General features: G+C 44.0%; 2 protein-coding genes across 2 annotated transcripts in view; both read left to right on the top strand.

The window, feature by feature from the left end:
* The first annotated feature begins 5,210 nt into the window (after positions 1–5,210).
* Positions 5,211–7,708, top strand: LOC148102482 (uncharacterized). Its single transcript, XM_087841629.1, has one exon. It carries the CDS (start codon positions 5,216–5,218, stop codon positions 7,706–7,708), a length of 2,493 nt encoding a protein of 830 aa, XP_087697755.1. The 5' UTR covers positions 5,211–5,215.
* A 1,285-nt stretch (positions 7,709–8,993) lies between these two features.
* LOC102782354 (unconventional myosin-XV) overlaps positions 8,994–21,045 on the top strand; it is a 51,009-nt gene continuing 38,957 nt past the window's right edge. Inside the window, exons 1-19 of the mRNA XM_087842403.1 lie at positions 8,994–11,303; positions 11,400–11,519; positions 11,628–11,945; positions 12,156–12,332; positions 12,647–12,879; positions 13,196–13,601; positions 13,893–13,975; positions 14,365–14,428; positions 14,550–14,659; positions 15,907–15,981; positions 16,068–16,158; positions 16,387–16,490; positions 17,012–17,075; positions 17,764–17,877; positions 19,452–19,613; positions 19,729–19,842; positions 19,953–20,011; positions 20,333–20,456; positions 20,568–20,663. Coding sequence (XP_087698529.1) covers positions 8,994–11,303; positions 11,400–11,519; positions 11,628–11,945; positions 12,156–12,332; positions 12,647–12,879; positions 13,196–13,601; positions 13,893–13,975; positions 14,365–14,428; positions 14,550–14,659; positions 15,907–15,981; positions 16,068–16,158; positions 16,387–16,490; positions 17,012–17,075; positions 17,764–17,877; positions 19,452–19,613; positions 19,729–19,842; positions 19,953–20,011; positions 20,333–20,456; positions 20,568–20,663 — 4,824 coding nt within the window. The remainder of the gene's footprint in view (positions 11,304–11,399; positions 11,520–11,627; positions 11,946–12,155; positions 12,333–12,646; positions 12,880–13,195; positions 13,602–13,892; positions 13,976–14,364; positions 14,429–14,549; positions 14,660–15,906; positions 15,982–16,067; positions 16,159–16,386; positions 16,491–17,011; positions 17,076–17,763; positions 17,878–19,451; positions 19,614–19,728; positions 19,843–19,952; positions 20,012–20,332; positions 20,457–20,567; positions 20,664–21,045) is intronic.

The raw sequence follows: 21,045 nt of genomic DNA, 5'->3' as shown, positions 1-21,045 counted from the left end.
CCACCACTTTAAAAATGCAATTTATTTGAGGAAAGCCTTAAGACATTAAAACTACCCATTTTTCTTTTTCTCCTGGCTGCTCCCTTCAGTGGTCAGCACAGTCCAATATAACCATTTCCAAGCCCACTCAGGCTGGTATCTCCACTTTTTCTCAGAAACACTCAACTTGGGCTGTCCCTCTGATGTACTCACATTCACCCTTTACACTCACCTCCAAATACTCCACCCTGCCCGCACTCTCCTCTTCACTTCTCTTGTGCACCACCTGTTGCTTTGGATGGTTAACCCCAGGTATTTAAACTTCGTTCGCTACCTCTGCTCCTTACGCCTTTCCACCCATCTCCCTCTCATTCACAGATAATGTATTTTGTCCTGCTTCTACTGATTTTCATTCCTCTTTTTTCCAGCACATACCTCCACCTCTCCAGCATCTCTTCCACCCGCTCCCTACTCTGGCAGGTGTGATCGACAAATATCAAAGTACACGGAGACTCCTGCCTGACCTCATCTGTCAAACCGTCCATCGCCATTGCAAACAAAAAGTGGCTCTGAGCCGACCCCTGGTGTAATCCCACCACCACCTTCAATCTATCTGTCACTCCTACCACACACTTCACCACTGTCTCATGAACCTCCTGCACCACCCTCACATACTTCTCTGCCACTCCTGACTTCCTCGTGCAATACCAAAGTTCCACTTTTGGCACACTATCAAATTCTTTCTCTGAGCAAAACATTTTTCACTCTTTTTATATTTTACTGGTTATTTTACATCCATCATTCAGTTCAGTTCAATTTCATTTACATAGTGCCAAATCAACAAAACGGTTGCTTGAAGCGCCTTTATATTGTAAGGTAGAGACCCTACAAAAATGGAGAGAAAATCGAGAAAACCCAGCAATTACACGACCTGCTATGAGCAAGTGCTTTGGCCACAGTGAGAAGGAAAAACTCCCTTTTAACAGGAAGAAAACCAGGCTCAGGGAGAAGCGGGCATCTGCCGTAACAAGTTGGAGGTAATTCAAGACAAAAGACGTGGAAGAGAGTCAGAGATGAATAATAACTAAATGCAGCACATAGTGAGTGAGAAGGTGAGTGAAGAAGAAACAGGGTGCATCATGGGAGGACCCCAGCAGCCAAGACTTATTTCAGCGCAACTGAGGAAGGATTCAGGGTCACCTGATTCAGCCCGTCATCTATGTGACACTAAATCTGACATACGTCTACGATGAGTTTAGTGCACATTAGCTGTTCACACTGAGAGCTCTGAATATGGTTTTTAAAAAACGAGCTGAGCCAACTTCGCATTACCTGCGCTACCTGTTGTGTCTGGAAGCAACAACTATGAAAGATATCAACCAAAAACCGAACAAATCCGCTGACTGGCTGAACCCTATAGCATGTAAGTCGCTGTTTCCTTAACAGTGCCAAAAATAGCTCCGATGTAGCCAAAGGCTTGTTTGTGTGTGTGTGTGTGTGTATTTTTTTTTTTTCCTTAAACACCAGCGAAGTGTTCTTGCTACGCTTCTCGCCACAGTGGGTTTTATATCAAAGCCAAGACCTGTTTTGATACAGCCGGGCCAGCCGGTCATGTGTCGGGGGGAGACGGCAAGGTCGTCTGGGTTATGGAGTGAATCCAGTGGAGATGCAGCAGTTTGTGGCTCTCTGCAGTTTGTTTGTTGTCAGGCGGGTCCATCTGGCGGGCAGCAGAAGGATTGCTCATGTGGAGACGTTAATGGCACATTTTGTGTGTGTGTGTGTGTGTGTGTGTGTGTGTGTGTGTGTGTGTTGTTGTTGTTGTTGTGGTAACTCTCACCTTCATCTGTTATGCTCCATTTCCCCCTTGAGCCATCTCATGACACACTTTCCCACCGTTGCTGAGTCCGGATGAGAGGAAGTGTTTAATGCAACAATAAAAAAACGCGCACTGTATAGCAAAGCTCCGACCAGCAGGCAGGTACACTGCAGGGGAAATGAACTTTTACCCACTTAATGGTGCTCCATCTTTTGAAATAAGCGGAGGTAGTTTATTAATTAGGTTCACGTCTTATTCACGTTTTATTAAGAATGAATGTCACGTGCTTTCCTTGTTTATTTTTTACACTGCATACATCAGCGTGCGTCGCCGTGTATATGACTGCTGTTGCCCATCCGGGGGACCTTATCTCTTCACACCGGAGTGTGTGGAACTCAAGCCCCCGGCCGGCCGCCGAAGAATAGCGGTCGTTAAATATTCATCCTCCGTTCCCGGTGGCACACTTTTCCTCCCTGCAGACCGACCCTTACTGCTTCGAGACCCGCTAGAGCAGCAGCAAAGGCGTAAAGCTGTGTGAGTAATTAAGATTTTTTTTTAATTAAAAAGGGGATTGTTTTTTATTTTATTTTGATTTTAGTCTTTCGCTCTATCTTGACCCGTAGGAGGATGGTGAAACGTGAATATGGAGCTCCAGTAACGTGAGGCTGCCCGTTCCGAGGTCTGGTGTGTGCCAGGGAAAGGTTGGTTATAGGTGCATAAATCCACACCCATTCCCCCTCCCTCCATGCCTCCCACATACAGTGCACATCTATCTGTTTGCCTGCATGCTTTGGCTTTGGTGGGTCTTATTCTCTCCTGCAGTATAATGTTTTTCCTGGAGCTGGATTGTTTCTCCCAGCCCGTTATTATAAGACTAAACTAAATCATGTAAGGAAATGCAGAATTGTTAGGTAACTGCTGTGTGTTGTGCAAGCTTTTTGCCACAGGCCTGTAAACTTACCTGATATCCGACCAACTCCTGACTACAAGAAGTGCTGCAGGTGTAATGCTGCTCCACTAGATAGCAGCAGATTACTGTGTGTGTATGTGTGTGTGCACGTGTGTGTGGATGTATGTGTGCAAAGTGACAAAGATGGTCTACAGCTTCCCCTTGGGACCTGAATGCGTTTGATGAGCCTCATCAAGTCCACCTCTGTCATAACTCTGCTTTTTTTGCCCCCTCCCGGGCATTTATCCCAGTTTCTCTATGTTGTCTCTTCTCCGCAAATTCTATCAAAAGATGGAGGACCACCTGCCAGCAGCGATTGCTTTGGGAAAAGGGAGACTGGCTGCAGCTCAGAGCTTTTCACATTTGATAAGGGCTTTTCATTCTCCTTCAAAGGCGGATGTACAGTTTGAAACAAACTGTGGGAAAGCCAGGGGAAGAAAAAAAAACACTCTTTCATCACACTCTCCATCTATTTAATACACACGTGCACCCACTCAAAGGCATCTTTATGAGCAACCCTGTGCACACATGCACTGCTTGTGCCCTTTCCTGGTGTGTAATGATCAGATAGACTTACATCCAGAGACCAAAAGATCAGGATCTGGCAACCCAACACCTATACTCTGTAACAGGACTGATCCAGCAATCCGACCCCTTCCCTCTCGAAGAGGAATAATTTGGTTGATGGCACTAATAATCACAGCCCTGTTACTGATCCTTCACTGGTTCTCTGTGTATGTGTGCGTGTGTATGTGAGAGTCATTCCTCTGTCATTGATACCTAGAGGGAAGACGTCATATCTCTAGCAAGTGGGTGCTTCTCCTGCCTCTGCTCCTTCTTCTGCTGTTACGTATGTGGAAGTAGGTTGGTGGTGGCTGCATTGCTCATTTTGAAGCTGTTTAAATATAATATTTCTTGAAAAGAAGCCTGTGTGAGCAGGACACACACACACATGCACATAGCTGACAGAGTTCAGGAAACAGAGTTAGAGAATATTTAAGGTTAGATAGCATAAATGTGTGTCTGGGTGGTCAGGTCAGGGTTGTTATTTATTACATCTTTGTGGGGATGATGACATTTTACTGCCAATCAGGCTTATCTTATGCATCCCATGTCTGTCTACCTCTCTTTTTCCTTCTCTGTCTCTCTCTCACTATCTCAACCTTTTGTATTATTTATGCCCCGCCCCCTCAGCCGCCCAGAGATCTCAAGTTTCACCTGTAGAGCCAGATGACAAATTAAGACTCCTTCTACGAGCTGCCAAAAGGAACTCTTTAAACCTACACATATACACACATACACGCACATTGGTTGTCACACACTCTGAGGAGGGCTTGGTGAACAGAGTGGCGTGTTGAGTGAGAGAATGTGTTGTAGTGAGCAACAGAGGACAGAGTAGGTCAGAGGAAGAAGCTCGGTGTGACCCAAAGACATTTGCCCAGAGTTTTTTGCTGAAGAAGAAACTTGCAAACAGGACGCGTCAGATTTGAAGACTGCAGACCCCAGCCAAGAGCGCAGCACTTCCTCTTTTGTGACGTTTTTTTTTGTCAGTGAAGTGGAGGTGACTATGACGGGAAAGGTTTGGATGAATGATTGCGGCTTTAACTTCAAGTCTACAGATGAAGCACTGACTGGACCGTAGAGGGAGTACAGCTGGAGCTGGTGAAACAGCTCCATATGTTGTTTGTGTGTTTTCAGTGCTTGCAACTGCACAAACGCAAACACCGTAGGGATCAAACTGTGTGGAAATGAGTAAAATCAACACAGTAACAATCTCCTTTCAAAGAGTTTGCAGTGAGGTTTACAGTCAACACGTTGCATACTAATGTAGAATTGCAATTTACAGAAGGCTTTTAGAGCTGACCTTAAAGCCTATAGTACAGCTGGACATTGATAGATGATGGCTCTTTTCACTGAGGTTGTGTATCGCTAAGAGATTTCTGCATGGAAACTGGACATTTCTAGATAATGTCTTTATATTGTAATATAGAGATAGGTAAAGGATATGATATTACGACAGTATTCGTGCTAAGACAAGAACACTGACTTATCTTACTAAATGCATTTTACTCATGTTTCTGAATGTGAGAGCAATATTAATGTTAGTCTTATTTGTATGTGTGAGATTGTAGACATTCATCTATCTATCTGTCTATCTATCTATCTACCTGCACAGAAGCCTTCATGGGGACCCGATCTGGGCAGTGTCAAACTGCTTTGGCCAGGTGGACCTGTCCTTACACAGATACAGAACCCGCATATAGCTCTGGCACAAAGTCAAACAGGCACATATAAGGCAAGGAGTCTTTTAAAGGTCAGACTTTTTGGAACACAACATGCCTTTTATTGAACTTGAGACATTCTCACGGTGGTGCCTTCCAAACTCTACACATGTGATATCTTTCTATTTGTCTTTTGAAGGTCAGCTCCATTGCATCTCGTAGAGAGGGCATGGTGTGCCCTTAGCCAAAATGCCTGGCAAGAAAGACCCCAAAAAGGACGCAAAGAAGGGTGGAAAACCTGAACCAGAGAAAAAGAAGGAGGAGGAAAAGAAAGGCAAGGATGACAAAAAGGGAGGGAAGGACGACAAGAAAGCCAGCAAGGATGATAAGAAAGGCGGAAAGGATGATAAAAAGGGTGGGAAGAAGGGAAAAGAGGAACCGCCCAAGGGGAAAGATGATGGAAAGAAAGGAAAAGACAAAGGGAAAGGCAAGAAAGTGGAGTCTGAGGAGGAAGAGGAGGAGCTCCTGAGCGATGAAGAGGATGAAGAGTTCAGTGATGAAGAGGATGAGGAAGACTCAGAGGATGATAGGAGAGGGAAGGGGCGAGGAGGCAGGGGAGCTAAAGGAAAGAAAGTGGGGAAGTCTAGACGGGGTGAAGACTCAGAGGAGGATGATGATGATGATGAAGATGAAGATGACGAGGAAGACGAGGATGATGAGGATTATGGGAAATCCAAAAAAAAATCCAAGGATGATCGCCACCATAAAGGAGGGAAATCCGATGCTGACGCAAAGAAGAAAAAGGGCAAAAAGAAAGAGGAAACACCACAGATTCCAGGGAAAGAAATCCCAAGGAAAGGTCTGAAGAACATGTCCAGGATGTTCATGAAGTTTTCAGGCTTCAAGCGACGCAGGAACAGCAGGAAGAAGCTTAAAAGTACTTCACGTTTATTCCTGGGTTTGGGGAAGAGAAAGACGCGAATTGCTAAGAAGAAACGTCGCAAGTCCATGCTGAAGAACACCTCTCGTTTCATGATGAGATTCAAGGCCAGCAAAAAGAAGAAAAAGGAGAAAGAGGCCAAAGAGAAGGCAAATGGTGGGAAGAAGCCAACCTATATGCTGCTTCGCCTGGGAGGGAACAACTCCAATGAGAAGAAAGGGGGCTTCTTCAAAGGCTTATTTGGGAAAAAGGACGGTGATGGGGCTGTTGACGACTTCAAGAACAGAAGTGTACTGCTGGGGAAGGTTGCAGCGGCAACTAACTGGCTGACCAAACGCTTCCTGTCCACCAAAATGCGGGAAAATTCGGGACAGCATGGCTGGCAAGGGCGTAGAGCTCACAGTCGGCAAGCCAGCTCCCGACGTTATCTCCAGGGTTACCAAAACAATGGTTATGAGCATGATGAAGATGTGTACGGATACCAGAAAGTATATGAAGGGTATGATGACGGTTATGGAGATGAGGCAGCATATGGAAATCATGGTCACTATGGTTACTATGACAATGACAATGGGGCAGGGGGAGCAGGATATCAAGACCTTGGTTACTATGAGGATGAAGGATTCAATGATCCAAATGCAGAATATTATCCTGATGTTCTTTATGATGAGAGCACGGGGGATTATTATAACCCTTATTCCTCTGCTGATTACTATGCTTACGAGCAGCAGCAGGCAATGTATGGTGATGAGGGTCTGGACTACTATGCAGTAATGGGTGATGACCATATGTATGGAGGGGAGGTGGATGGGTTCCTTGACCCTCAGACTCAGGGCTATTACGATGAAAATAATCAGGGAGTTTACTATGGTGGCGAACAAGTGGGCTATTATGACATTGGACAGGCAGGTTATTATGAGAACCCTTATGTATCATCTATGGGAATGCAAGGTGGATTTGCACAGGACTATCAACTTAGCTATACTGATGTTGGCATGCCATACCAAGACTTCAGCTCCCAGCAGGCAATTGGATTCCCTCCAGGAGGCCAACAGGTGTTTGGGCTTGGAAACCAAGTTGTAGGTCAAGGACAGGACCTGTATGGAAACCAGAATGTTGGCCAGATGGATCAGTATGGAGATGATATCAGTTTAGTTCAAGGGGGGGAGATGACGTTTAGAGTTCCCAGACCTCAAGTGCGCCTTTTCGGGAAAGAACGTCTAGATGTTACCTTGCCTCCTCCACCAACTTTGCCGCCTGATCCAGAATTTGAAGACATGTCAGATATCCAGTACGAAGACCAGATTCCTCTCGTGCCAGGTCAGCCTGGTGGCATGATGTCATTACAGCAACAGATGGCAATGTCACCACAACAACAAATAATGATGTCTTCTCAGCAAAATCTGTTGCCCCCTCAAGAACCAATGATGATGTCCCCTCAAATGATATCACCTCAGCAGCAAGTCATGTCACCGCAGCAGCAGATGATGTTACAACAAGACCAGAGTATGTCCCCCCAAATGATGTCATCGCCAATTATGTCACCACAGCAACAAATGATGTTAACGCAGCAGCAGCCGATGTTGCCACAACAACAGATGATGTCCCAGCAAATGATGTTGCCACAGCAGCAGACGATGCCCCAGCAAATAATGTTGCCACAGCAGCAGATGTCACAAGAGATGATGTTCCCACAACAGCAAATCATGTCACCACAAGAGCAAATGATGCCACAGCAAATGATGCTGCCACAACAACAGATGATTTCACCACAGGTAATTCAAGCTGTACTGTGTCATTGAACCTGACAACGTTCTTAAAGCTAGAGAGTCACAGGAGGGTGTCTTTGCTGACTTTCAGTGTGATTCATATTGCAATGTGAATATAAAAAAGAAAAAAATAGGACATTCAAAAGAGTACACATGCACTGCCCTTTCAAGTTACACAGTTCTCTTGTTTTAAATAATCCCACCACACAGAGAAATGTGGCAGTAACATATTCCATAAATAAAGAAAATATTGCTCAACATTGTTCAATTCAGTTTTTCTATATAGTGCCTAATCACGATAACAGTTGCCTCAAGGTGGTTTATATTGCGAGGAAAAGATTATACAATTGTATAGGAAACAATCAGACCACCACGACAGCGGTAAGGAAAAACTCACTTTTAACAGGAAGATACTGACAGAAGCAGGTTCAGGGAGGGACGGCCATTGGTTGGGGGCGAGGGGAGGGAGACAAACTAAAAACACACTGTGCAGAGAGCCAGAGATTAGTAATAACTAAGAGAGTGAATAGCGCTGAGTGAAGAAGAAACATTCATCATCGGAAGCCTCCAGAAACCTAAGCATTGTACAATATAACTAAGGGAGGGTTTGGGGTCATATGATCCAGTCTGATCCAATCTTAAAAGTAGAGCAGGTGTCTGTCTCCCAAGTTCAAACTGGGAGCTGGTTCCATAAAAGAGTGGCTTGAAAGTGTCTGCCTCCCATTCTACTTTAAAATACTCTGGGAGCCACAAGTAAACCAGCAGTATGAGAGAGAAGTTGGGGTAATATGGTAAATTTAATTCTAGATTTAATATGGAGCCAATGAAGTGAAGCCAGTATGGGAAAAATATGCTCTCTCTTTCCCTCCAGTCCCTATCAGTACTCTTACCAACTGAAGGCTTTTCGTTTTTGGGGGGGTGGGGGGTGGGGTTAGGACAGCCTGATAATAATTAATTACAATAGTCCAGTTTAGAAGTAATAAATGCATGAACTACATGTAACACTAAACGATTAGTGATAGCAGCATTAAACCATTTCATTTCATTTGAACTGGAAATAGCCATAGATAATCAATAAGCCAATGTTAGACAGGTGTACCTGCTTTCTTTTTTGCTTATGACCAACAATGTGATAAATAGTTCTTTGAAATAATTAGTGTAACATTTTCTTGATAAAAAATAATATTCCAGGCAAAATCAGCTTGCAAATCTGATAACTGCTTTTCACAGCCTGTAAGTTACTGGGCTAAAGTCCATGTTTCCATTTTGAACATAAAGCTTTGTGCTCTTTCAGCAGCAGATGATGACTGACCCAATGATGATGCCACAGCAGCAGGGTTATGGCCCACCATCCATCCCTACTCCAACTGCAATGATCATTAAGCAAGCGAACATGTCCCCTCTTCCGGGACGCCGTATTCAACCCTCTCCGACACCATCCCGCCGTTCTGTCATTATGCCCTCCCCACAAATGCAACGTCATCCTTCTGCTATGGCTTCCCCAGTACCCTCTCCTATGTTTGCACAAAGACGCAGTCCCTCTCCACAGCCATCCATGAGGAGTGGTTTAATTAATGCCCAAAGACCGCCCTCTATTATGTCTAGGCAACTCTCACCTCCTTCCTCGCCTATGGCCTCCCCGCTTGCTCGTCGTAGAATGCAACCTCAGAGATCACCCTCTTCCCTGGCTCGAGGTCCTTCACCCCCCCACTCTCCCCGTTCCTCAATGATCCGGCATAGTCCCCCACCGTCACCAAGACCATCAATGAGGCGACGATCTCCACCTTCTTCACCTCGTGCTTCCATGAGAAGGCGAAGTCCTCCACCAGCACCCAGTCCTGCCCGCAGCCCATTTGAAGCTAGAAAGATTCATAGGTCACCATCCCCTACCCTCTCTCCTGCTCATGTATCTCCCCCCCTCTCTCCACAACTCAGCAGAAGACCATCTCCTTCCCCATCTCATCGTAGCTTATCTCCTGCTGGGCCCCGGCCTCACCTATCATCCCCTACTCTTTCTCGCCGCTCAACTCGACTGCTTAGGGATCCAACACCAGTGGCCCGGCCTCGGATGGGTGGAAATGTTCCTTTAGGTACTGTCAGACCCTCCCCTATGGGTCTCCGAGGACGTCCAGTGCCCCCACCAACCCAGAATGTGCGTCCTTTTCGTGCCTCCTCTATAAGAAGCAATAGGTCTTCTGTTCTCACAGTGGACTCGCTTCACTCCTCTCCTTTCCACTCCCCTCACATGGTCCACCGTGCTCCCTTGAGGAGAAGAGAATCTGGAAGATTACCTCCTCGTCCCATTGCTCGAGGACGTCCACTTGTGGCCCAGCGGTCAGTAAGAAGTATGCCACCCCCTTCCCCACAGTTGTCCATTAAACACATACCGCACTCCGCGTCCCCGCACCTCTCTCCTCGAGTCTCCCGTCAGCCCTCCCCCCTCTTGCCCCCTCGTGCTGTCCACTCGCCCACTTATACACCAGAAATTATGGCCTATGCTGATCCTTACACTCAACAGTCACATCAATTTGTAGCTCCATCTTCTCCCATGCTTTCTGGTGCTTTGCAGAACCAGTCTCTCCGACAAGCCTCCTTCTCATCCCCCCTTGGACCTCAGGTAGCCCAAATGGTAGGGATGGAGGATATGGTTCCTGAAGTAGACCCTTATGTTCCCTTGTCCCCTACTTTGTCTGGTGCAATGCAAAACCAGGCTATTCGTGATGCCTCCTATGTCCCCTCACTCCAGAGGCCAGTGTCACCTTATGGTCAGCCTATGGCACCCTCATCTCCTATGCTGTCTGGGGCTCTGCAAAATCAAGCTCTACGAGATGCATCTTATGTTTCACCTTTACAAAGGCCAGTGTCACCTTATGGTCAGCCTATGGCACCCTCATCTCCTATGCTGTCTGGGGCTCTGCATAATCAAGCTCTACGAGATGCATCTTATGTTTCACCTTTACAAAGGCCAGTGTCACCTCTTGAACCTTCTCTGTCCCCTTCTTCTCCATTACTATCTGGAGCTCTGCAAAACCAGGCAGTGAGAGAAGCGTCCTATGTATCTCCTATTTATAGACCTCAATCCCCTTATCCCCCATCTGTACCTCCATCTCCAGTGCTCCCTGAAGCCATGAGACATGGACAGGCACTAAGAGGCGTAGCTTCCTATCAGACACAGTTCAGTTTGCCATACGGACCAACTGTTGTTACGCCATATGATTATATCTCTGAGCCTGCCCCTGCGCCGCTGCTCCATGATGCACTGCAAAACCGATCTGGTTTGCAGAGTGTCTCAACTATGAGATCCCCTATGATGCAGCATCGTAACCCTTATGCACCAGCTGGGCCTCAGCTCCACAGTGCTCTTCAGCAGAACCCAAACCTTCGTCAAGCTTCTTATCACACTCCTGTGCAACTCAGACGATCTCCATATGGACCCAAACCACCCTCTTCCCCAGCATTAGGAAGTGCCCTGCAAAACCCACAATTGATGCAAGCGTCTTACCGTCTGCCAGATGGAACTTTGGTTTCACCATATGCAGATCCACGTTCCTCCCCATTGCTTGGCCATGCCCTGCAAAATCAGCAAGTTCGTGGAGCTTCGTATGTTTTGCCCGATGGATCGATCAGGGTACGTAAATGGAATATGTCAGTTATGTAGGCTACAACAACAGCTGCCTCATTACATTATACTCTTCTAATTTACACTCTGCCTCTACCCACATAGGACCCTCGTATGCCTCAGAAGCCAATGTCTCCTAACCTCTCGAGAGCTCTTCAGAATCAGAACATTAAGACTGCTTCATATACTCTTCCGGATGGGACCATTATAGATCCTAGACAGCAAGTAATCCATGTCTTATGTTCCTTTCTTAACTCATTCTTTTCATCATCTGTTTGTTCAAAATAATGAATCTTTTAATGCATTTTTTTCTCTTTGTTTTTGCTCATTCAGCAACCCATTTCCCCAAACTTGGCTAAGGCCCTAAGCAACCCAGTTTTGCGTGAGGCCTCCTACTCTCTCCCTGATGGGACCATTGTGATTGACCCCAAGAAACAAAAGTCCCCCAATCTCGCAGCAGCACTTCAGAACCCTTACCTCAAAAGTGCATCCTACACCTTGCCAGATGGCACCATCATCATTGATCCACGCAAACCTGTCTCTCCAAACCTTTCCGGTGCCCTCCAAAACAGCGCCTTGCGGAGTGCCTCATTCAAATTACCAGAAGGGGTTCAAGACCCCAATACACCCATATCACCAAACTTGACCAAGGTTAGTTATTGATATGTTATGTGCTATGAATTTCTCTTTCAACTCACCCTCTCTTCCCCACATAGTAGGACTTGTGTAAAAGTTAACAAGTATAAGTATCATGTCTTTAAAAGTTCTTGTGGCTCCAGTTTGTCTAATAATCACTGTTGACCTGAGGTGCCTCTTTAATTCACTGATGACTAAATCATTTGTCTCTGTTTTAAAACATAGGCTCTCCAAAACCCAGCCTTGAAAGGAGCTTCATACACACTCCCAGATGGAACTATTATCATTGACCCAAGAAAACCAAAGACCCCCAACCTGGCAGCTGCCTTGCAGAATCCTTATTTAAAGGGTGTGTCCTACACCCTGCCCGATGGAACCATCATCATTGACCCACGGAAGCCAGTTGGCCCTGATCTCTCTAAAGTGCATACCTGTTAAAAATAGTATATCATTTAGCTTTGCTACAGTAATCTGTTACTATTTATTACTATTTACTATTACTATTTATACCATTCTATAAAGTATAAAGTAAACATTATTTGTATTGCTTTTATTTATGTTTTTATTGCTGTTTTAGTTGCATTTTTTTCTTCTAAAGTTAAGCATAACATTCTAGCTATTACAGACTATTGAAATGAAGTGTAATATTGGGGACATTTTAGTGACCTAAACTGCACTCTTGAGTAACGTCTCTGCTTTTCCTCTGCCTCCTTCAGGCTCTTACGAATGCAAACCTTCGAAGTGCATCATATCGTCTTCCTGATGGGACCCTGGTAATCCCTGGTCAGCCTCCAAACCTTTCATCTGCTCTGAGGCAAAACCGGGCTCTTCGTTCTACAGGTCTCTATCATTTGTCAGAAAACTCTGTGCTGACAGGCGTGCCCAGACCCACACCTCCCAACCTATACACTGCGCTGCAGAAGGAAGATATGCGTGGCGCCAGTTACAGGTAGGAAACTATTCTGTTACTGGAAACTATCACAAGTGACCTGATTAGGTTTTTCCAGGTAAATAACCTGTTAGGAAATCAATCTGCAAGCTGGGGATTCATTTAAACTAACTAACAGACAAACCCAAATCATCTCCAGTTGACTTTATAAAATCTGCATATGTTGATGGTTCTTTTATACTTTGATTCTGACCATTTTGCAGCATTTAGTCTTGTATACTCCACATACTAGAGAGTAGGCCCACTTAATGTTCGTGTTCACATTTTGCCAGTGTTCCACAGTTATGTGCTATTCATCAATTTTCTTGTCCATTAGGCTTTCAGATAAATCACTTCTCACACGGCGGTTCCACAATCCAAGCCTGTCTGATGCCATTCAAAACCAGCAGCTTCGTTATGCTTCATACGCGGTGCCAACAGGACTGCAGGGTGAGGACAATCGCTATGCTGTGATTCCTCCGTATGGGCCACGCTCAGGCCACTGGGCCAGAAATGCCCAAGGAGGAGGGGATGGAGGTGAGGACGTTTGGGCAGCTGAGAGGGTTTTACCACATGGCACTGTCCAGAATTTATCTAAGTGGTCGATGTACAAAGAAGATGGGGTGTTAGAAGGATATTCACCCGCACCTCGATTTGTGGATGGAAAGGCTCAGGACCCAGACTGGGCTCCGGAGAGAGAGAGAGCCAGGCCGAAAGTACCAGGTCAAAGCTGGTATGACAAGGTACCCGAATGCAAGATTAACCCATTTTTAGGAGGATTTAAGTTTCTATAATTTTTTACAATTGGTGGAGAATAGATTGGCATAGGAACAAGCATAATGTACAGATTATTCAAGCAATAACTGAGAAGCTTTAAAGCTAAATGGCCCTAGCAGCATTTCCTTGTAGAGTTCACAAACATCTGAATTTCTGCATGTTTTGAATCAGCTATGCATTGAGCCGTGACTGTACACCCCAGGCTTTGTTATTTGTGAGTGCTTGACTAATTATGTACATTTCATGTGTGTGTCCAGATCTATTCTATCCTAAGCATGCCCACAACAAGCCACAGGGTTAAACGCTGGGCGGAGGGAATGGAGGACTTGACACAGCTCCCGTAAGCACAAACCATTATTAGCAGCCTCGCTTCTTATTTACTTATATCACACTCTTACAAGCAGTTTATTCCCTGAGCACAGTGTAACACAGTTTATTCTATGGCTTGTTTGTTCCCAGTGTCCCTGTAAGCTCTGAAAAGCTTTGAAACACTATAATTATGTAAATTATATGTTAAGTATGTGAGTGTTATTAAAAACACATCCAGAGCAAAAACCCCACATTAGATATTTGTTTTGTTTTTAACTACAAGTCTTCGGAAATCAGAGAGCTCTTGAGTGTCTTTGAAAACGAATTAATGCTGGACGTCAAAGTGAGAGTGGGAGTGCTGCTTCAGCAGGACAATATGTGCTCAGGACATGAATTTAAATTTTCTGTGTTTAATTTCAGTGAGCTGAATGAGACCACTGTTCTGATGAACCTGAAGAAACGCTACGATCAGGATCTTGTCTATGTATGCTAAATCACTCATTTGAAAATTAAATAACGTAATATCATAAAATGTCACGGACACTGCCAGCTGCCTCAGTTCGTTTACCCTCCCTTTCCTTCTGTCATCTCTGTCTTCCACTCAGACCTACATAGGCAGCATCCTTGTGTCCGTGAATCCATACAAGTTGCTCAACATTTACGGGACAGACATGGTGCTCCTTTATGAAGGTCATGGACTGAGTGATAACCCCCCGTAAGATCTGTGGTTGTGTGTGTGTGTTTGGGCTTTTGCCTGTGTTGGACCTGTTAGAGTTTCTGCAAAGAGGTAATGCAAGATAGGCCATTTTTGAGTATTTTACTATTAATAAACTGCACAAGAGTATTAGGCTCGAAATGATTTAATTCTAACTTTGTCTCAGAAGTATGACAAAGGTCAGACATTTTCCTATGAATTTAGCAAGAAGTCACCCTTTCTAGACTATTTATTTATTTATTTTTGTAGACTACCTGTTTTTGGATTTATCAGATGTGAACATGTCTGCCTTGTTTAGAATATAATGAATTAGACGGCACTAGCCCTGTAGTTCTAAACTGAAAAAGTCGACAGGAGCTTTTCTTTTTGTTTATAAAGCAAAAAAAGCAGGTAGCTAGCTAGCATTATAGTTCAGCTTAAAAGATGCCGTTATTTTTTACATTCTGCCAGGCTGCCACTAGCAAAGTGATACACTGAGCTGGCATAGTTCAGAATAAAGAAAATATTTCCTTCATGAAACTTTTTTGGGGGAATAAACGGGTTGTAATTCATTGCAAGAGATATTGCTAATGACTTTTTCAAATGCAGTTTTTGGCAGTTTTATATACACTTTATTCTAGAGAAAGGCAGACGTCTACACAGCTAATTTCTCCTGGTTACCTTAACCCAAAAATCTAGATGCATAAATAAAACTAAAGGCCAGAGAATGGTTCATGGTTCCAACTTTTTCTGAACCATGAACCACAATTGTTTGAAAATGGAGTGCTTATTGAAACAATTTTTTGAAAAAAAGTTAAAAATATTAATTTGCATCTATATGAGTTTAAAAAATGTATTGTGTAATTCATTTTGGTTTTCGTGGGTGAAAAAATTCACACTGATGACGCAAAAGTCTCAAAAACTCACAAAACACCACGTATCAAATGTGATACACTAACCGTTAAAAGGTTAAACCTTTAAGTGAAACCTTTACAGCTGTGTTTGTGTGGGCATACGCTGTCCCACTACATCTGTCTACATGTGTCGTAAGCTGTGCTCTGAGATCCTGTACGGCGGTAAATAAAGGTGTTAAAGGCCAGCACTCTCAGGTGTTAGTAACAGGCTCGCCTTACACTGTTAATGGTCTGTTGCCAAGGGAGAGTTTGGTTATGGATTTCACTGCCACTTCTACACACACCAAGCTGACATGCACACAGCTGGTGTGTGTGTGTTTTTATTCTAATTCGACATCTTTTGTTGTGTTGCAGTCATCTCTTTGCCATTGCTAATCTCTCATATACCACCATGATGGATGCCAAAAAAGATCAGTGTATAGTGATCAGGTATGAACTGCTGATTAAAGTCTGATTAAAGGCATCATAAAACAAGCGCTGTAAATCATTCATATTGGTGGTTTTTGTTATTCCAGTGGAGAAAGTGGGTCAGGAAAGACTGAGGCCACTAAATTGATCCTGCGTTACCTGACAGCCATACACCACAAACGCAATGTCACACAGCAGGTATATGTCCAGTGTCCATTTTTTTTGTATGAGTGGACAGACACAGAATGAAGCTCATATTTAGACAGTTTAAACTAACTTTTTTTTTCTTTCACATCGTGGTCTTTAAATCTATCTTCTGCCTTCAGATAGAGGTAAAGTATTCTCATCGCTTCCCCCATATTTTGCTCTCTTTGCCGTCATACTGAAAGTGCTCATAGTAATTTTCCCTCTGTGCTGACTGGGCAGATCCTTGAGGCCATGCCCCTGTTGGAGTCTTTTGGGAATGCCAAAACAGTGCGCAACGACAACTCTTCACGCTTTGGCAAATACACGCAGATCTACATGGACGAGTGAGTAGTAACAACTTTTGCTGATACATTCTTCTTCTTTCAGCTGCTTCCTTTGGTGTTGGTGTTACGCCAAAAAGGGATTTCCGATGTTTCAGCGTGTTTTTTTATTTGTAATATTTTTGCTTTCATTGTTAGATAGACTGTAATCTATAGCATTTATGAAGAGGCTATATATAAAATAAAGAAACGGCCTATTTTGTGACTCTACTCTGTGTTATACATTATCTCGCCCATTTTGGTCACTTGAAATGTCTTTATAGATATGTAATGTTATCCCTGTATCATAACACACACACACACACACACACACACACACGCACACAGAGAATTGGTGACACTGGACTTACTGGGGAATATGCAAATGTGTCACACTGACACAGTTAGATAAGGTGTTGATTTTCTGTTAGAACTGTGACAGAGAGCACATTACACATGCATGACTTGTTACTTAACTCAGCCTTACTCTGTGTATGCATGTGTGTGTGTGTGTGTGTGTGTGTGTGTGTGTGTAATTTTACCAGGGGTGTAATCAGCGGTGCCATAACGTCTCAGTACCTGCTGGAGAAGTCACGCATTGTCTTTCAGGTGAAAAACTCTCAAACACACGCATTCACACAACAGCTCAGGTGGAGTCTTTTTACCACTGAGTCATGAGCCCCATTCAGACATGCACTCCTTTCCATTAATCTAACACCATCTGAACCTAGCGCTACATATCCTAGTAGGCACACTGTTCTCTTTTCCTGTAAAACCTGCAACAGCAACCTTTCTTGGTACTAGACCACTTACACGTCACCGAACGGCATTTGCGTTGAAGAACAGGCAAACACAAAGTCGTAACAGTGTCTTACCTGTGTAATTAAGTTCACTGTTAATTTCAAGTAAAAGTTCAAGTAAAATTTAAACATTGCTCTGTGATGTGCTTTTGCCATCCACAGTCCAGATATACCTCTAAGCCTGGTGTAAGGGAGAGTTAAATGTTCACATACTGTGGCTCTAATAACAGTGACGTATATCTGAATGGCTTTGAATGACAGACAGCTGTGTCCTACAGACAAAAAGAGACAGATGTAGAGATGTAGCCCGAGACCTTTCTTCGTGGTCGCTTTCATCTGGTCACACATCCTTTGAGTATCCCTCAAATATGTGTTTCTCTGTCAACGGCATTATGTGTGTCCGTTTCAGTCATAAGAGATTTAAACTGCTAAGCAGTCCTAGTGTGTGTGCGCCATGTGTCAGGGTGACTTTTTTCTGTATGTGTGTTTATTCACAGGCCAAATCAGAGAGGAACTATCACATCTTCTATGAGATGTTGTCAGGCCTTCCTCCTCATGAGAAGCACTCACTGTACCTGCAGGAAGCTGAGACTTACTACTATCTCAATCAGGTGCTCAGATTCAAACACGCAGACATCCATCAGATATCAAAGAAAATCACAAGGACATTAACCTCCTGTAGAGTTACCATTAGCATAACTGCTACTTCAGTAAGCCTTAAGCCATTAAGTCTTGGGACTAAAATTCAATAAGAACCATACTGCAAAAGCAGCCCAAGAGTTTCTTGAGGCAAAGAAATGGGATAATCTGTAATGACCAAGACAGTCACCCGATCTCAGCCCAATAGAGCATGCTTTTCAGTTACTGAAGCCTAAACTGGATGGAGAGAGACCCACAAACAAACAGCAACTGAAGGCAGCTACAATAAAGCCCTGGAAGAGCATCTGTGTCACGTTATCTATAATATATATATTTATAAAAAATGGCTTGAATTCCTAAACAGTTAATGGAATTTTTTTGTGAAACCCATTTAATTAAAGCTGAAAGTCTACACTTGGATTACATGTTGATTGTTTTATTTAAAATCCACTGTGGTGGCGTGTAGTGTGATCCAAAATCAGCCATTGTTAAACCAGTCCTGAACAATGGATGGTCATCCTGAAAGAGATCAGACTAATGTCACAGTATTAATGTAGCACAGAAATGACCATTTCATTGCTCACAGATTTTCCATTGTTTTTGAGAATTTACTGTACTAGCTGCTTTGCTTCATAGGTGTTGTTTCATTTGTTTCCACATTATTACCCTTTGTTATTTCTCCCTAGTATTACTCATCTAAAAACTATGGCTTATGCCAAGTCGTTACTTGGTTATCACCACAGTAATTACATGCTAATTAAAGGGTATTATCACACTATCACCTATAAAACGCGTCCAAAATGATTTAACACAGGATGAAGTGATCACACAGAGCAACTTTATATTTAAATACCTCCCCCGGCATTACAACAGAGCAACCATATCTGCTTACAGTCAACTGTTTCTGACCTTTGAAATGTGTTGATGCTAAAACCATGAAACCACAGCCTATCCTGGTGAATAGGATTAACGTTATACTTGAATGTCCACATTTCAACATTTATATTGAAACACAGGTGTAACTGCAGCCTAGCAAAGCTGCAGGCACAGCTGTAGTCTTGTTTCTTCTTTGTCAGCTGTCCTGCCAACACCAAGTTTTTTTTTCCACACAAAAACAATTAATTAGGGCCATTTGTTCATAATTATGACATTTTCTGTTTGTTTTTGCACCTGTGGGCTTTATTTCCAAGCTGATTTGCGCTGTTGTATTTCTTTATGAGGTAGTGTTCATCTTGGACTATTTCCCACCCAGTTAGCGGTGTGTTTGTGGTAATTACAACAACATTTTTTGAAGAGTAACTTAACACCGGGCTGAGAGATAGCGTGTCATTGCTCTCCCTGACTGAAAGTGTGCTGACAAGTGAGCCCTTTTGCACTCGTAACTGCAATCGCCAGTGAGGTCACGGTGCTCTGATACACCCTGAAGTGGATCCTCTCCATCACTGCACCAAGAGACTCAAATCGCTGATAAGTTGCTCTTAGATTAGACCTAAAGAGGGTAAAATGTGTTTTCCCTAACGGTGCACGTGTGTGTCCATGCATGCAGGGAGGGAACTGTACCATAGCGGGAAAGGATGATGGGGAGGACTTCAGGCGTTTGCTGAGTGCCATGGACATCCTGTGTTTCACCCCAGAGGAGCAAAATGGCATCTACAGACTTCTTTCCTCTGTCCTTCATCTGGGGAACATCTACTTCCAGCCACACCTGGTCTGTCTTTCAAACACAAACATGTATTTAGTTTCACGACCTAATGGTGAGGATGACGTTGGCAGTAATAAAGACAGTGACTCCATATGTATGTGTCTGTGACTGTGTCCCGCAGGCTGAGGGTCAGGAGGTCGCATCAGTGGTGAGCACGCAGGAGATAAGGGTGGTGGCTGAGCTGCTGCTGGTCTCACCCGAGGGCCTAGAGAAATCTGTCACCTTCAAGCTGACAGTAAGTGGTGCACACTTTTGCAGAAACAGCCCCATGCACACACCACAGATATGATTATTTCTGTAACAAAATATAGATGTTAGATATCAGAGATGTGTTTGATCCCCCAGGATACGGTGCGGGAGAAGATCTATACTCCGCTGACAGTGGAGAGTGCTGTGGATGCCAGGTGAGTGAGTGACTAAAAGTCTCAATCTGTTAAATTAAACATGATGCACCTTGCTCTGCTTGGGGGAAAAAAACTGAAAATCTTAGGGCTTTTTAATGTCCTCATGTTTTTTTCACCCCCTTCTTTAAAATCATACCAGGAGACTGCTGAGAGCGAGCGAAGAGTCTGTGATATTCTCTTCCAATCTTTGGTAGAGGCATGTGAGGACAAAGGACGTCAGGGCTTGGAGTCGGGGGGGGTGGGGGGGTTTCAGATGTCCTCTGTTTCCATAGGAACCGGGTTTTCTGTTTCCATAGAAACCTTATTGTGCGTTTTTCATAGAGATGCTGTTGCCAAGATCCTGTATTCGCTGCTGTTTAGTTGGCTGACGGAGCGCATCAACGGACGCGTCTACCCTCGCAACGAAGCCCTCTCCATCTCCGTGCTGGACATTTATGGATTTGAGGTCACACCGAAGAGCACTCGCAGTAACGTCACACCTGTGTTTGTGTCTGAGCTGACCCGTGTGCTAAGTGACTCACATAACCCCCGGTTGTCTCTTCTGTGTGTCCTCCAGGAGCTACAGGTGAACAGTTTTGAGCAGCTGTGCATCAACTATGCCAATGAAACTTTGCAGTTCTACTTTAACAGGGTCATTTTCCAGGAGGAGCAGGTCAGAGAACCACAAGTTAATGTGTTCATTTCCCATTTAGCTCACATCAGTGACATCACTGACCAGTTTGTTAGGTACACCTGTTCAACTTTTCATTAATGCAAGTATCTAATTGCCCAATCACATGTCAGCAACTCTATGCATTTAGGCATGTAGATGTGGTCAAGACCACCTGCTGAAGTTCAAAGTGATTTAAGTGATTCTGAATATGGCATAGTTGTTGGTATGAGATGTGTTCGAATGGTTTAGAAACTGCTGATCTGATGGGATTTTCCCAAACAACCATCTCAAGGATTTACAAAGAATGGTCTGAAAAAGAGAAAATATCAGTTTCTCTGTGAAAATGTCGTTTTGATGTCAGAGTTCAGAGCAGAATGGCCAG

This window comes from Neolamprologus brichardi, chromosome 6, assembly GCF_056152115.1.
Source record: "Neolamprologus brichardi isolate AB-2024 chromosome 6, ASM5615211v1, whole genome shotgun sequence".
Taxonomy (NCBI): Eukaryota; Metazoa; Chordata; class Actinopteri; order Cichliformes; family Cichlidae; genus Neolamprologus; species Neolamprologus brichardi.
This window is presented reverse-complemented; position numbering and strand designations above follow the sequence as displayed.